The following is a 17,649-nucleotide window of genomic DNA, read 5'->3' on the forward strand; positions in this document are numbered from 1 at the left end:
TAAATCAACATAAAAAACACAAGATACACTTACAATTAGTGCACCAACCCAAAAAACCTCCTTCCCCCATTTACACTCATTCGCACAAAAGGGTTGTTTCTTTCTGTTATTCATATTTGTGGCTCCTATATTATAAATCAATATAGATCAATATACAGTCTGCCGGGATACAGTCCGTAAGCACACATGATTGTATTTTTTTATGACAAAAAAAAAATAAAAATTTTTTTTTTTGCCATACCTGGAGTTGAAGTTGTTCTCTTATTTTGGAAAACCTTGTTTTTGATTGATTGATTGAAACTTGTATTAGTAGATTGCAGAGTACAGTACATATTCCGTACAATTGACCACTAAATGGTAACACCCGAATAAGTTTTTCAACTTGTTTAAGTCCCTCAGTGTGACCCCACTATGGACTGGACTCTTACTATTATGTTGGATCCACTATGGACTGGACTCTCACAATATTATGTCAGACCCACTCGACATTCATTGCATTCGGTCTCCCCTAGAGGTGGGGGGTTACCAACATATGCGGTCCTCTCCAAGGTTTCTCATAGTCATTCACATCGACGTCCCACTGGGGTGAGTTTTTCCTTGCCCTTATGTGGGCTCTGTACCGAGGATGTCGTTGTGGCTTGTGCAGCCCTTTGAGACACTTGTGATCTAGGGCTATATAAATAAACATTGATTGACATTGATTGATTAAGTCGGGGTCCACGTTAATCAATTCATGGTAAAGTTACATTGTTTAATGCATCCAGCGGGGCATCACAACAAAATTAGGCATAATAATGTGTTAATTCCACGACTGTATATATCGGTTGATATTGGAATCGGTAATTAAGAGTTGGACAATATCGGAAAAAAGCCATTATCGGACATCTTCACTTACACTATTTCCACACTTTTTTTTGGCTTTGTGTTCACATCACATCGACTGTATTAAACTATCCGAGCTTTGTTTTTGTGGCCTTGGTGTGCATTCATAAACTGACCTCCGATAAAGGTCTTTGACTTTTATGGTCAGCTGTAACCAAAAGTTTTTCTGTTCTTAAAATAATTACCTAATGATTGAGATTGTAGAAGCCCGATTTCAGACTGCATTTAGAGTGTTTATGTGCTTCCTGCTCCAGTAAACTACTTTAAAGGGCTCACAATAACAGTGTGGGTAAACAGGAGTAAACAAACAGTTAACTCTCCCTCGCCAGTTGTCCATTACATGTGTTTAACAAAAGTTTGCCAAAGTGACACCCTGGTGTAACTTTCTTGTGAAAACAGACACTGTTTACAGTCTCTCTTGCTGTCCTTTGGCTTGTTTAAGACCTTTTCCTCCTTTTTAAATCAATGATGACTGAGTCGCACTGCTAGGTGACCTCTGCTAATGAGCACACAGGAAAACTGGGAGCATCAATTTGACGAAGCTCTGGATTAAACTTGCTCAAGTTTCTTTGCCTGTTAGTTACAAACTCGCCTAAAAAGAAATTATAACATGCAGGGGACATATGATGAGTAAAGATTTATGCGTGCTCCCCTTAACTTTGAAATAAGAGGCTTTTTCTTTTGAGAAAAACACTCCTCTACCCATACCAAGGTGTCGGTCAATAACACACACACAGTCAGCACTGTATCATTACTTAAGGATTCACAGTTGCCCCATTTGTGTCTTGCATGTTGTGTGAAATGGTCCTCAAGTGGTGCCGTCACGCTTCAGACGGAAATCTAAAGTGAGTTGATGGAAACACAAATCCGTGTTGTAGTGAAAATGAATGTGCAACCCCTTCCCAGGTTGACAACTGACTTTAGACCAGTGTTTTTCAACCTTTTTTGAGCCAAGGCACATTTTTTGCGTTGAAAAAATCCGGAGGCACACCACCAGCACAAATCGTTAAAAAACGAAACTCAGTTGACAGTAAAAAGTCGTTGGATATGAATTCAAACCATAACCAACCATGCATCACTATAGCTCTTGTCTCAAAGTAGGTGTACTGTCACGACCTGTCATATCCTGCCGTGACTTATTTTCAGTTTTTCGGTGTTTTCCCTTGTGTAGTGTTTTAGTTCTTGTTGTGCGCTCCTATTTTGGTGTTGATTGTCATGTCAGGATGTACTTTGTGGACGCCGTCTGATCCACACGCTGTAAGTCTTTGCTGTAGTCCAGCATTTTGTTTTTGTTTACTTTGTAGCCAGTTCAGTTTTAGTTTCGTTCTGCATAGCTTTCCCTGAGCTTCAATGCCTTTTCTTAGCGGCACTCACCTTTTGTTTATTTTTGGTTTAAAGGGGAACATTATCACCAGACCTATGTAAGCGTCAATATATACCTTGATGTTGCAGAAAAAAGACCATATATTTTTTTAACCTATTTCCGAACTCTAAATGGGTGAATTTTGGCGAATTAACGCCTTTCTATTATTCGCTCTCGGAGCGATGACGTCACAACATCGGGAAGCAATCCGCCATTTTCTCAAACACCGAGTCAAATCAGCTCTGTTATTTTCCGTTTTTTCGACTGTTTTCCGTACCTTGGAGACATCATGCCTCGTCGGTGTGTTGTCGGAGGGTGTAACAACACGAACAGGGACGAATTCAAGTTGCACCAGTGGCCCAAAGATGCGAAAGTGGCAAGAAATTGGACGATTGTTCCGCACACTTTACCGACCAAAGCTATGCTACGACAGAGATGGCAAGAATGTGTGGATATCCTGCGACACTCAAAGCAGATGCATTTCCAACGATAAAGTCAAAGAAATCTGCCACCAGACCCCCAGGAAAAGAGAGTGGATGAGGGTATGTCTACAGAATATATTAATTGATGAAAACTGGGCTGTCTGCACTCTCAAAGTGCATGTTGTTGCCAAATGTATTTCATATGCTGTAAACCTAGTTCATAGTTGTTAGTTTCCTTTAATGCCAAACAAACACATACCAATCGTTGGTTAGAAGGCGATCGCCGAATTCGTCCTCGCTTTCTCCCGTGTCGCTGGCTGTCGTGTCGTTTTCGTCGGTTTCGCTTGCATACGGTTCAAACCGATATGGCTCAATAGCTTCAGTTTCTTCTTCAGTTTCGTTTTCGCTACCTGCCTCCACACTACAACCATCCGTTTCAATACATGCGTAATCTGTTGAATCGCTTAAGCCGCTGAAATCCGAGTCTGAATCCGAGCTAATGTCGCTATAGTTTGCTGTTCTATGCGCCATGTTTGTTTGTATTGGCATCACTGTGTGACGTCACAGGAAAATGGACGGGTGTATATAACGATGGTTAAAATCAGGCACTTTGAAGCTTTTTTTAGGGATATTGCGTGATGGGTAAAATTTTGAAAAAAAACTTTGAAAAATAAAATAAGCCACTGGGAACTGATTTTTAATGGTTTTAACCCTTCTGAAATTGTGATAATGTTCCCCTTTAAGCATTAGATACCTTTTTACCTGCATGCTGCTCCCCGTTGTTTCCGACATATACAAAGCAATTAGCTACCGGCTACCACCTACTGATATGGAAGAGTATTACACGGTTACTCCGCCGAGCTCTAGGCAGCACCGACACTCAACAACAACACATCATTTGCAGACTATAATTACTGCTTTGCAAAAAATATTTTTAACCTAAATAGGTGAAATTTTATAATCTCCCACGGCACACCAGACTGTGTCTCACGGCACACTAGTGTGCCGCGGCACAGTGGTTGAAAAACACTGCTTTAGACAAGCGATTTCCCCCGTGGGAAATGAACCAATTTCCCCTAAGTCAGGGGTCTCTAAACGTTTTCCACTGAGGGGCCGCACACTGAAAAATCAATACAATATATGTATAACAAATATACATTAAGGCCTCCACTCAGGCTTGATCCCGGGGACCCCAAAGGGTTTTGGTCAAAAAAAATACTAAACATGTGTCATTATTCAGTATTATTATTTGTATTATTATTCAAGTTTTGTCATGATCTGTGGTCTGGATCATGTTTTTGTTATTTTCTGTTAGTTTTAAGACTCCATAGTTCCTGTTTTTGTACAAACCCCGTTTCCATATGAGTTGGGAAATTGTGTTAGATGTAAATATAAACGGAATACAATGATTTGCAAATCATTTTCAACCCATATTCAGTTGAATATGCTACAAAGACAACATATTTGATGTCCAAACTTGCAAAGAATCATTAACTTTAGAATTTGATGCCAGCAACACGTGACAAAGATGTTGGGAAAGGTGACACTAAATACCGATAAAGTTGAGGAATGCTCATCAAACACTTATTTGGAACATCCCACAGGTGTGCAGGATAATTGGGAACAGGTGGGTGCCATGATTAGGTATAAAAACAGCTTCCCAAAAAATGCTCAGTCTTTCACAAGAAAGGATGGGGCGAGGTACACCCCTTTGTCCACAACTGCGTGAGCAAATAATCAAACAGTTTAAGAACAACGTTTCTCAGAGTGCAATTGCAAAAAATGTAGGAAACCAACATTGAATGACCGTGACCTTCGATCCCTCAGACGGCCCTGTATCAAAAACCGACATCAATCCCTAAAGGATATCACCACATGGGCTCAGGAACACTTCAGAAAACCACTGTCACTAAATACAGTTCGTCGCTACATCTGTAAGTGCAAGTTAAAGCTCTACTATGCAAAGCAAAAGCCATTTATCAACAACATCCAGAAACGCCGCCGGCTTCTCTGGGCCCAAGATCATCTAAGATGGACTCATGCAAAGTGGAAAAGTGTTCTGTGGTCTGACGAGTCCACATTTCAAATTGTTTTTGGAAATATTCGACATCGTGTCATCCGGACCAAAGGGGAAGCGAACCATCCAGACTGTTATCGACACAAAGTTCAAAAGCCAGCATCTGTGATGGTATGGGGGTGCATTAGTGCCCAAGGCATGGGTAACTTACACATACAGGTAAAAGCCAGTAAATTAGAATATTTTGAAAAACTTGATTTATTTCAGTAATTGCATTCAAAAGGTGTAACTTGTACATTATATTTATTCATTGCACACAGACTGATGCATTCAAATGTTTATTTCATTTAATTTTGATGATTTGAAGTGAAAACAAATGAAAATCCAAAATTCCGTGTGTCACAAAATTAGAATATTACTTAAGGCTAATACAAAAAAGGGATTTTTAGAAATGTTGGCCAACTGAAAAGTATGAAAATGAAAAATATGAGCATGTACAATACTCAATACTTGGTTGGAGCTCCTTTTGCCTCAATTACTGCGTTAATGCGGCGTGGCATGGAGTCGATGAGTTTCTGGCACTGCTCAGGTGTTATGAGAGCCCAGGTTGCTCTGATAGTGGCCTTCAACTCTTCTGCGTTTTTGGGTCTGGCATTCTGCATCTTCCTTTTCACAATACCCCACAGATTTTCTATGGGGCTAAGGTCAGGGGAGTTGGCGGGCCAATTTAGAACAGAAATACCGTGGTTCGTAAACCAGGCACGGGTAGATTTTGCGCTGTGTGTAGGCGCCAAGTCCTGTTGGAACTTGAAATCTCCATCTCCATAGAGCAGGTCAGCAGCAGGAAGCATGAAGTGCTCTAAAACTTGCTGGTAGACGGCTGCGTTGACCCTGGATCTCAGGAAACAGAGTGGACCGACACCAGCAGATGACATGGCACCCCAAACCATCACTGATGGTGGAAACTTTACACTAGACTTCAGGCAACGTGGATCCTGTGCCTCTCCTGTCTTCCTCCAGACTCTAGGACCTCGATTTCCAAAGGAAATGCAAAATTCGCATGGTTGGGTGATGGTTTGGGGTGCCATGTCATCTGCTGGTGTCGGTCCACTCTGTTTCCTGAGATCCAGGGTCAACGCAGCCGTCTACCAGCAAGTTTTAGAGCACTTCATGCTTCCTGCTGCTGACCTGCTCTATGGAGATGGAGATTTCAAGTTCCAACAGGACTTGGCGCCTGCACAGCGCAAAATCTACTCGTGCCTGGTTTACGGACCATGGTATTTCTGTTCTAAATTGGCCCGCCAACTCCCCTGACCTTAGCCCCATAGAAAATCTGTGGGGTATTGTGAAAAGGAAGATGCAGAATGCCAGACCCAAAAACGCAGAAGAGTTGAAGGCCACTATCAGAGCAACCTGGGCTCTCATAACACCTGAGCAGTGCCAGAAACTCATCGACTCCATGCCACGCCGCATTAACGCAGTAATTGAGGCAAAAGGAGCTCCAACCAAGTATTGAGTATTGTACATGCTCATATTTTTCATTTTCATACTTTTCAGTTGGCCAACATTTCTAAAAATCCCTTTTTTGTATTAGCCTTAAGTAATATTCTAATTTTGTGACACACGGAATTTTGGATTTTCATTTGTTGCCACTTCAAATCATCAAAATTAAATGAAATAAACATTCGAATGCATCAGTCTGTGTGCAATGAATAAATATAATGTACAAGTTACACCTTTTGAATGCAATTACTGAAATAAATCAAGTTTTTCAAAATATTCTAATTTACTGGCTTTTACCTGTATATATACATATATATAATTGTATTTATTTATTTTTTTAAATTTATATACATATGTGACTATGTCTCCCGGCTGGCCTGGGAACGCCTCGGGATCCCCCGGGAGGAGCTGGACGAAGTGGCTGGGGATAGGGAAGTCTGGGCTTCCCTGCTTAGGCTGCTGCCCCCGCGACCCGACCTCGGATAAGCGGAAGAAGATGGATGGATGGATGGATACATATATGCATGTATACATATATATATACACACACACATATGTATATATACACACACACACACATATATATATATATATATATATATATATATATATATATATATATATATATATATATATATATATATATATATATATGTATATATATATATATATATATATATATATATATATATATATATATATATATATATATAAATATACGTTATGACAGACCCCCTTAAAAAAAAAACTGAATGAGACACCCAGAATGTACATGAATAAAGAATGTGGGATTTACAATATTAACTATGAACGATAAAACACTGAATATTGACAACATATGAATGTCACACCTCCTTTCTATCAAAATATTTTACAATCAAGCGAAACGCAACAAAAATGCAACAAACAGCAAAATATGGTAAAAAGAACCCCACCTACAATCTGATACATCACAAAGCTTTTGAACTTTGTTGTAAAAAACATCCCTAGCTACACTTTCCATCTTAAAGATCTAAAAAAATGTTTTGGGAATGTCCGACAGGCCAGATTCAAAAGCTTAATGCAAATTAAGGCCCCCGGGCCTTAATTTGCCCAGGTCTGTATTAGAGTAAACATCGCAACATTTTCTTGTTACAGTTCACCCGTTTGCTATTTTATACCGCTTTTTATGTTTTTTATTTTTTCAATCGTATTTTTTAAAATGTGCCGTTTGGCCGTTAAAAAATGACCTGCGGGCCGCACTTTGGACACCTCTGCTCTAAGTAGTTTGAAAACTATAATATAACTCCTACAAATAAATGATATTTGTGACAAATACTGGCATGTCAAACATTAAAATGCCATCATATGGAAAAAGGTACATCATGAATCTGTTTATACAATTTGTAATATTTTTTTGTGCCGTGAGACTATTTGAATGTAAAATATGTGCTTTGGCTCAATAAAGGTTATGAAACACTGTTTTAGCCGTCGATAACATAACCAACAGCAGACCTACTTTTCCTCAAAATGTGCTGGATTTCTCCTCTGGTATTTGTCAGTTTGCCTCCAGCTTCCAACATAACCCCCTTCCATCCTCTCCATTGATTCCATGTGAGGTGAGTGAGTCAGCTTCACACAATGAGGAATGGGCAGCCGTTAATGATGGATGATGGCCAAGGCAGTGGGGGGTTGCCACATCCTTGCATGGACAGAAACACCCCAACTTTTTGATGCATTATTGATATTTTTATTTTATTGTTTTTTAACTTAGTTTGTCTATATAGACTTATGTCGTACTACTCCATGAAGACAGAATCAGAAAGAGCTTTTTTTAATGAGCTGATAAAGTAAACAACATTTGACACATAAGAGGAAAACACAGCAATGCGAGGTGTGGGCAAAGCAGAATGTTCTGTCCCAAAAGGTTGTACCCTTTGTCTGTGTTGGGATTTGCATTGCAAACATGCCTTTCACCCCTGAAAAAACAGTCTCAATCCAATTTATCTGCACGGGTGTCACATTTTACAAGGTGGCAAAAGTGGTGGCTGTTTGTTTTTTCAGCAGGGTCGTTACTTAATGCTGGCCACAAGTAGTTGCTGCTCACAACTCACTTCATATCAATGCAGTGCTTCTCCAATTGACTATTTGTTGACTATGTTGTATTCATTTGGTGGCTTATAATGATATCCACATGGTGTTTGGGTGCATGCAAAATGTTTTGAAGTGAATCACTTTAATAACAGTGATGCTTCATATGTCATGTCTGCAATCCAGGGGCGCCACTAGCTTTTAAGGACAGGGGGGGCTTAGCCCCCAGGAGATGCACAGGATGCAAAACTTCACAAACGGCTAACAAAGACTTAGAAATTATTCATTGTTGTTATTATTATTTAAAAAAAATGCACGGGACGAAATGAAATGCTCCCCGGGACGATGGTTTTTAACCATTTTTTTTCTTTTTCTTTTTATGTATTTATTCATTTTACATTTTATATTAAATGTCTTGGTTTTTCCTCCCTCTGAAAATCCTATGAAATGTTTAACAAGCCATCCTATAATAATACAACAGCTATTAGTGTAGCTATACAATAAAACAAATATATTTAATGATGTTTTTTCATTATTTTAACAATAGGCTAATGTATATTACTTTATATAGATTCTACAAGAAACACAAAACTTAAAAACTGAATTATTTACAATTGCACACACAAGGTTTCGTGCAGCTTCACTCATTGTAAAGGAAGATAATGTGTTTCGTACACCTGCAGGACCGCAAGCAAGGTCGCAGAGAAAATGCGGACTGGAATTTGAGTGATAGTGGAATGGATTGGATACCGACGCACTAAAGGGGCTCTCTACCTTACGCTACGAAGTGAGGGGAAACTGAGTGAATAATAACAGGTTATATGATTATTTATTTAAACTCATATTCGGGCCACTTTATAATGAATATGTATTTGTAAAAAAAAAAAATAATAATAATAATAATAACACCAAATTATTTAGGGGGGCTTAAGAATATTTTAGGGGGGCTTGAGCCCCCCTAAAATAGGCCTAACAACGCCAATGCTGCAATCCCAATGACATAGTTTTTTTTCACATAAAAGTTGTATTAAAAATACAGAAGCAGCAGAGGTATAATTCAAAGTCACTCTTCTAGGTGACATTTTTTGTTATGTTAACTCTTAGTTGGGTAATATTGTTAAATCTGCTTGATTTGATTTTGAATTGAACCAGCTTTTAAATTTATTTAATTCATGAAATAATAAGTCAAGAATATTGAAAGATCATTTTAGGGTTGTACTGTATGCCGGTACTAGTATAGTATCGCGGTACTAATGAATCAAAAACGGTACTATACTCTGTTTGAAAAGTACCGGTTCCCGTCGTGACATTGCTGGTTTTGCGAGCAGAGGAGCATGTTCGGCAGCGCACACACACCGAGTACTTACAAGTACTTACAAGCAGACAGTGTGTAGACAGAAAAGGGAGAATGGACGCATTTTGGTCTAAAAACTAAAGATAAAGGTGATAACACTGAAACGCCCTCAGGAAGAGCTGCTTCAAGACATGGCTAACGTCCCTCCACAGTCGGCAGTGTTTTAGTTACTTTTAAATCACTAATCCTGGCCTCCTGGCGACAAATAAAGTGACTTTCTTAGACGTAATATTATCACTGGAGGATGAGGAATAGCTAAACATGCTTCACTGCACACCGTAGGAGGATAGAATAGCTCACCGGCGTCACAATGTAAACAAACGCCATTGGTGGATCTACACCTGACAGCCACTGTAATGATACCAAGTACAGGAGCGTATCTAGTCGATACTACTATGATTACATGGATATTTCTTATCGTCACAAAATCTTTTTTCCTTTTTTTAAAGTTCATATTACATTTATAAACTCAGTAAATATATACATGAGGACTTTGAATATGACCAATTTATGATCCTGTAACTACTTGGTATCGGATCGATACCTAAATGTGTGGTATCATCCAAAACTAATGTAAAGTATGAAAACAAGAGAAGAATAAGTGATTATTACATTTTAATAGAAGTCTAGATAGAACATGTTAAAACAGAAAATAAGCAGATAAAAGAACAAGTGGATTAATAATATTTTTTTTACAGTTTGTCCCTCATAATGTTGACAAAATAATAGAATGAGAAATGACACAATATGTTACTGCATATGTCAGCAGACTAATTAGGAAGAGTTTGTTTGTTTACTTACTACTAAAAGACAAGTTGTATGTTCACTATTTTTATTTAAGGACTAAATTACAATAATAAACATATGTTTCATGTACCTTAAGAGTTTTTGTTCAAATAAAGACAATAATGAATTTTTTTGTGGTCCCCTTTATTTAAAAAAGTACTGAAAAGTATGGAAATACATTTTGGTACCGGTACTAAAATATTGGTATGGGGACAACACTATGTAATCAACCCAATCAATATACTTTAAATAGGGATGGAGGACACGCACGGTCCTTAAGGATGTGTTGTATATGAACAGCAATAACGATGTAATAATTATGTTATATATGAACAGCAATAAAGATGTAATAATGATGTTACATATGAACAGCAATAAAGATGTAATAACGATGTTATATATGAACAGCAATGAAGATGTAATAACGATGTTATATATGAACAGCAATGAAGATGTAATGATATTATATATGAACAGCAATAAAGATGTAATAATGATGTTATATATGAACAGCAATAAAGATGTCTTAATGATGTTATATATGGACAACAATAAAGATGTAATAATGAACAGCAATAAAGATGTAATAATGATGTTATACATGAACAGCAATAAAGATGTCATAATGATGTTATATATGAACAGCAATAAAGATGTCATAATGATGTTATATGTGACAGCAATAACAATATCATAATCATGTTATATATGAACAGCAATAAAAATGTAATAATGATGTTATATATGAACAGCAATAAATATGTAATAATTATGTTATATATAACACTAATAAAGATATAATAAAGATGTTATATATGAACAGCAATAAAGATGTCATAATGATGTTACATATAAACAGCAATAAAGATGTAATAATGATGTTATTTATGAACAGCAATAAATATGTCATAATGATGTTATATATGAACAGCAATAATGATATCATAATGATGTTGTATATTAACAGCAATAAAAATTTAATAATGATGTTGTATATGAACATCAATAAAGATGTAATAATGATGTTGCATATGAACAGCGATAAAGATGTAATAATGATGTTACATATGAACAGCAATAAAGATGTAATAATGATGTTATATATGAACATTAATAAAGATGTTATAATGATGTTACATATGAACAGCAATAGAGATGTCATAATGATGTTACATATGAACAGCAATAAATATGTAATAATAATGTTATATATGAACAGCAATAAAGATGTAATAATGATGTTACATATGAACAACAGTAATAAAGATGTCATAATGATGTTACATATAAACAGCAATAAAGATGTTATAATAATGTTATATATGAACACCAACAAAGATGTAATAATGATGTTGCATGTGAACAGCAATAAAGATGTAATAATAATGTTATATATGAACATCAGTAAATATGTAATAATGATGTTACATATGAACAGCAATAAAGATGTAATAACAATGTTACATATGAACAGCAATACAGATATAATAATGATGTTATATATGAACAGCAATTAAGAAGTTATATATGAACAGCAATAAAGATTTCATAATGATGTTACATATGAACAGCAATAAAGATGTAATAATAATGTTATATATGATCATCAATAAAGATGTAATAATGATGTTACATGTGAACAGCAATAAAGATGTAATAATGATGTTATATATGAACAGCAAAAAAGATTTCATAATGATGTTATATATGAACAGCAATAAATATTTAATAATTATGTTATATATGAACAGCAATAAAGATGTAATAATTATGTTACATATGAACAACAATAAAGATGTAATAATGATGTTACATATGAACAGCAATAAATATGTAATAATGATGTTATATATGAACAGCAATAAAGATGTAATAATGATGTTGCATATGAACACCAATAAAGATGTAAAACTGATGTAATATATGAACATCAATAAAGATGCAATAAGGGCTCCTACCTGTGTGCGGGGTGGGCTGGGTGGCGTTGGGCTGAGACATGGCGATGCAGACGTCGTCTTGAGGAAACTTGTCGCAGGTGAGCATCTCCGGCCAGGGGAAGCCGAAGGCCTCCATGATGGGGCTGCAGCCGTCCCGCACGGCCTCGCACAGCCAGCGGCAGGGCAGGATGGGTGTCTCCAGGCAGACGGGCGCGAAGAGCGAGCAGAGGAAGAGCTGCGTGCCCGGGTGACACCTCTTGTGCACCAGCGGCACCCAGCTGCTCGCCTGCTGCTTCACCTCCGCCAGACTCTCGTGCTCCAGCAGGTTGGGCAGCAGCATCTGTCCGTAGCCCACCTGGTGACACAGCCGCAGGTCCTCCGGGATGTCCACGCACTGCGGCGGCTTGCCGTAGCTGCGCCCTCCCTGGTACGAGTCCCACTTCCAGCTCACATGCTGCTCGTACTCGGACGCCCGGCAGGCCGTCAGCAGCGCCAACGTCACAAGTCCAAGAAACATCCTAAATAGCGACCAGACTTCTTTCTACTTGTTAAGACTCACTTCATGAAGAAAGTTCGAGAATAGTTGAAGTCAACGCCGCGGCTCTGCTGAGTGAGACTCGGCGAAGTGTGAAGTGAAGTGAAGTCGAGAAGCCTTAAGATGTTGAAGTGCGAAGCGACCAATGAGAAGCTTTTGGCGCCGAGCTGTCAGTCAAACTTCTTGGCCCGGTGGGAAAACTCCCCGTTTTATTTCCCTGCTCGCACTTTCTCTCTACCCCCGAAATGTTTGCATTACAAAAGTAAAGATACACAAAAAGATTTTCATTGAAAATTTGAATTCAGTAGATCACACTTGCCAACCCTCCCGGATTTCCCGGGAGACTCCCGAAATTCAGTGCCTCTCCCGAAAACCCCCCGGGACAAATTTTCTCCCGAAAATCTCCCGAACTTCAGGCGGACTCAGGTCCTCCACAATATAAAAAAGCGTACCTGCCCAATCACGTTATAACTATAGAATGATGGAGGGCGAGTTCTTGGTTTCTTATGTGGGTTTATTGTTAGGCAGTTTCATTAACGTCCTCCCAGCGTGGCAACAACACACAACAACAGCAGTCACTTTTTTGTATACCGTAAAGCAGTTCGTCTGCCGTAAACAGCAATGTTGTGACACTCTTAAACAGGACAATACTGCCATCTAGTGCATTTGATGAAAGCACTTTTGTGCGTGCCACACATCAATGCATAATCAGAGAGGGTGTTCAGCATGGTTCGAAAAATAGTGGCAGAATAGAACAAGGATGGACATTCAACCCTTAACTCAACAATGAGTAGTTGAGTGTTATGTGTGTGTATATGTGTAAATAAATGAACACTGAAATTCAAGTATTTATTGTATATATATATATATATATATATATATATATATATAATAAAATAAATAAATATATATATATATATATATATATATATATATATATATATATATATATATATATATATATATATATATATATAGCTAGAATTCACTGAACGTCAAGTATTTCTTATATATATATATATATATATATATATATATATATATATATATATATATATATATATACATGAAATACTTGACTTGGTGAATTCTAGCTGTAAATATACTCCTCCCCTTTTAGCCACGTGCCCAACCACGCCCCCGTCCCACCCCGACCACGCCCACCCCACCCTCTCCCCCCACCTCCCGAAATCGGAGGTCTCAAGGTTGGCAAGTATGCAGTAGATAATAAAAAGTTGTTGGATATCACTTTAAACCAGACCCTGGCATTCGGCGGCCCGCGGGCCACATCCGGCCCTTTGTGCGTCCCTGTCCGGGGCGTTAGGCCAATCATAAATTACAAAATAAAATTTAAAAAAGTATCTATGTCGAGTGTGCAATACAACGGTGCTGCTTTTGTTTTGAAAAGCGTTATTTGTATTACTACCGCGTGATTGTGAGTGAATGTGAACAGCGGCAATCACAAATTACAAAATAAATTTAAAAAAAACATCTATGTCGTGCGTGCAATGCAACCGTGCTGCTTTTATTTTGAAAAGTGTTATTTATGGGCGTATGTCCGGTTACCCCCGAGACGTTATAAAGAGAAAAGTTGATGACGAATGCCGTGTTTTCAACAAGACATGGACTGCCAAGTACTTCTTTGAAGAAATTAAAGGTAAAGCCGTGTGCTTAGTTTGTGGTACACAGGTTGCTGTGTTTAAAGAATATAATTTCAATAAAAACTACACGAGGAAAAATACCGGAATATGTCTGATGAAGTGCGCGCAAGGGAGGCTGATGCGTTGATGGTAAAACTGCAAACCCAACAAGGACTTTTTGCCTAATTTCACACCCGTCAGGACACGTTTCGTCATTTCTCACAAAATTGCCAGAAAAAGTAAGGCGTTTTCTGACGGAGAGTTTATTAAGGAGGGCTTATTGGACTCTGTTGCGCTGATATCCCCGGAGAAGAGGGGCGCATTTGAGAACGTGTCACTCTCCCAACGCACTGTAACGAGGCGGGTTGAGACCATCGCTGGAAACTTGGAGTTTCAGCTGAAGAACAGAACGGCCGACTTTGACTGTTTTTCGCTGGCTTTGGATGAGAGCTGCGATGTACGTGACACCGCCCAGCTGCTCATCTTCTTAATTGGATAACTGCAGACTTTCAAATCATGGAGTAGCTGGCAGCCATGCAGTCAATTTTTCTTTCTTTCTTTCTTTAGTTTATTTCGAACATGAACACACTTACATCATAATACATCCACAATTTCATATCATTTCATTTTAACATCATGCCCGAAAAGGAGTAGGAAGAAGCAAAGCTTATTTAATCCTATCCCATTCTCACTTCAAGCGTTTACAAATATATAGAATCATTTACTGACCGTTTATATAATAAAATAACATCTATGAATTAGTATACAACAGTTTTGTAATATGTAATTAATTAATTAATTCAGTCATTATTAACATACTGAGATACTTTCAACCTTATTTTCAATAAGGTTGAAAGTATTTCTCATAATTCTTCTTTTTTGTACTCTGCAAGCACTATTATTTTGAACAACCTCTTAAACTGGATCATATCAGTACAATTTTTAACTTCTTTACTTAATCCATTCCATAATTTAATTCCACATACTGATATGCTAAAAGTTCTAGGTGTTGTACGTGCATATAAATGTTTTAAATTATTTTTTCCTCTAAGGTTATATTTCTCCTCTTTAGTTGAGAAGAATTGTTGTACATTCTTTGGTAGCAGGTTATAGTTTGCTTTGTACATCATTTTAGCTGTTTGCAATTTTACCAAATCACCAAACTTTAATATTTCTGACTTAATAAATAAAGGGTTTGTATGTTCTCTATATCCAACATTATGTATTATTCTAACTGATCTTTTTTGTAACACGGTTAGCGAATGTAGCGAATTGTAGTTATTTCCCCATATTTCTGCACAATAACTCAGATATGGTAACACTAGCGAGCAGTAGAGAATATGCAGTGATTTTTGGCCCAGGACATATTTTGCTTTATTCATTATTGAAATGTTTTTTGCCACCTTATGTTGTATGTTTTGTATATGAGATTTCCAGTTCATTTGATCATCTATTAATACTCCCCAAAATCTAGTTTCTTTTACCTTTTCTATGTCTACTTCGTCTATTTGTATTTGTGTATGATGCTCTTTTCTACTATTACCAAATAGCATTATTTTAGTTTTACTGAGATTCAAAGATAGTCTGTTTTTGTCAAACCATCTTTTTAATTTGTTCATTTCTTCTGTTATTATTTGTATTATCTTCTGTGTGCTCTCTCCTGAACAGAAAGCAGTTGTGTCGTCTGCAAATAAAACCAACTTTAAGTCCTTCGTAACCTTACAAATGTCGTTTATATAAAGATTGAACAATCTTGGTCCCAGTATTGACCCCTGGGGTACACCACAGGATATATCTAGCCGTGTTGACATATTTTCACCCATATTTACATATTGCTTCCTGTTGGTTAAATAACTTCTTACCCAATTCAATACCAAACCTCTGATGCCATATCGTTCTAATTTTCGTATTAAAATATCATGATTAATTGTGTCAAATGCTTTTGTTAAGTCCATGAATACTGCGGCCGCACATTCTTTACCATCTATTGCATTGGTAATTTCCTCTGTTATTTTGGTTAGTGCTATTGATGTTGAGATATTTGCTCGGAATCCATATTGGTTCTCCACAAGCGTCCCACTTTTGTTAATAAATAAATCTAATCGACTATTGAATAATTTTTCCAAGATTTTGGAGAATTGTGGAAGTAATGAAACTGGTCTGTAGTTAGTAAACTGGTGTACGTCTCCATTCTTATAAATTGGTACGACTTTTGCAATTTTCATTATATCAGGGAATTTACCGGTTAAAAATGATACATTGGTGATATATGTCAGAGGTTCTGAAATGTCTTGTATAACCTTTTTTATCGTTACCATATCTATTCCATGACAGTCGGTTGAGGTCTTGGATTTACAATTTTTTACAATTTTGATTATTTCTTCTTTTGTTACACTTTTAAGAAACATGGAATTGGGATTTCTGTCTATGAGCTCACTCAAGGCCTCAACTGACCCATCATCTGCATTTGGAATTCTTTGATCCAGATTTTTTCCGATATTAACAAAATAATCATTGAAACGTTCCGCTATTTGGTTCATATTGTCATTTTTTGCATTTCCATCTAGAAAGTACTGGGGGTAATCTTTCTTAGCACCATTTTTAATGATGCTATTTAGGATGCCCCATTTTGCTCTCATGTTGTTTTTGTTCTTGTTTAATAATTGACTGTAGTATTCCTTCTTACATGTTCGTAGTATACCAATTAGTTTGTTTTTGTATTTCTTATAGTTATTTTCTGCCTCTATAGATCTCTTTAAATTAAATTAAAGAGACAACCACAGGTAATGACTTGTTCACATAGGTAAGTGCGTGTTTGGACATGTTAGGACTGAAATGGGACAAGCTGGCAGGTGTGACAACAGATTGTTGTCCAAATCTGACGGGGAAAAATGTTGGACTTTTTAAAAGGATGCAGGATAAAGTGACAGAAATTGACATTTTTGCATTGTATTATACATCAGGAAGTGTTGTGTAAGACAGTGTTAAAAATAAAACCATCAAAAGCAATCTGCTTTTGTATAAAGTTTAGTTAGGTTAAATGAAATTATTATTATTATTATTATTATTATTTATCTTACGGTATATCAAAAATAATTTGAGCAAAATTTAATTGAAATATTGTCGGTGTGGCCCTCCAG

At 37.1% G+C, this 17,649-nt stretch overlaps 1 protein-coding gene across 1 annotated transcript in view; it reads right to left on the bottom strand.

Annotated features, from left to right (window-relative positions):
* sfrp1a (secreted frizzled-related protein 1a) overlaps positions 1-12,946 on the bottom strand; it is a 41,883-nt gene extending 28,937 nt beyond the window's left edge. Inside the window, exon 1 of the mRNA XM_061986048.1 lies at positions 12,356-12,946. Coding sequence (XP_061842032.1) covers positions 12,356-12,851 — 496 coding nt within the window. The 5' untranslated portion in view covers positions 12,852-12,946. The remainder of the gene's footprint in view (positions 1-12,355) is intronic.
* Between the last annotated feature and the right edge of the window lie 4,703 nt (positions 12,947-17,649).

Source organism: Nerophis lumbriciformis, linkage group LG12 (assembly GCF_033978685.3).
Source record: "Nerophis lumbriciformis linkage group LG12, RoL_Nlum_v2.1, whole genome shotgun sequence".
In the NCBI taxonomy this organism is placed as follows: domain Eukaryota; kingdom Metazoa; phylum Chordata; class Actinopteri; order Syngnathiformes; family Syngnathidae; genus Nerophis; species Nerophis lumbriciformis.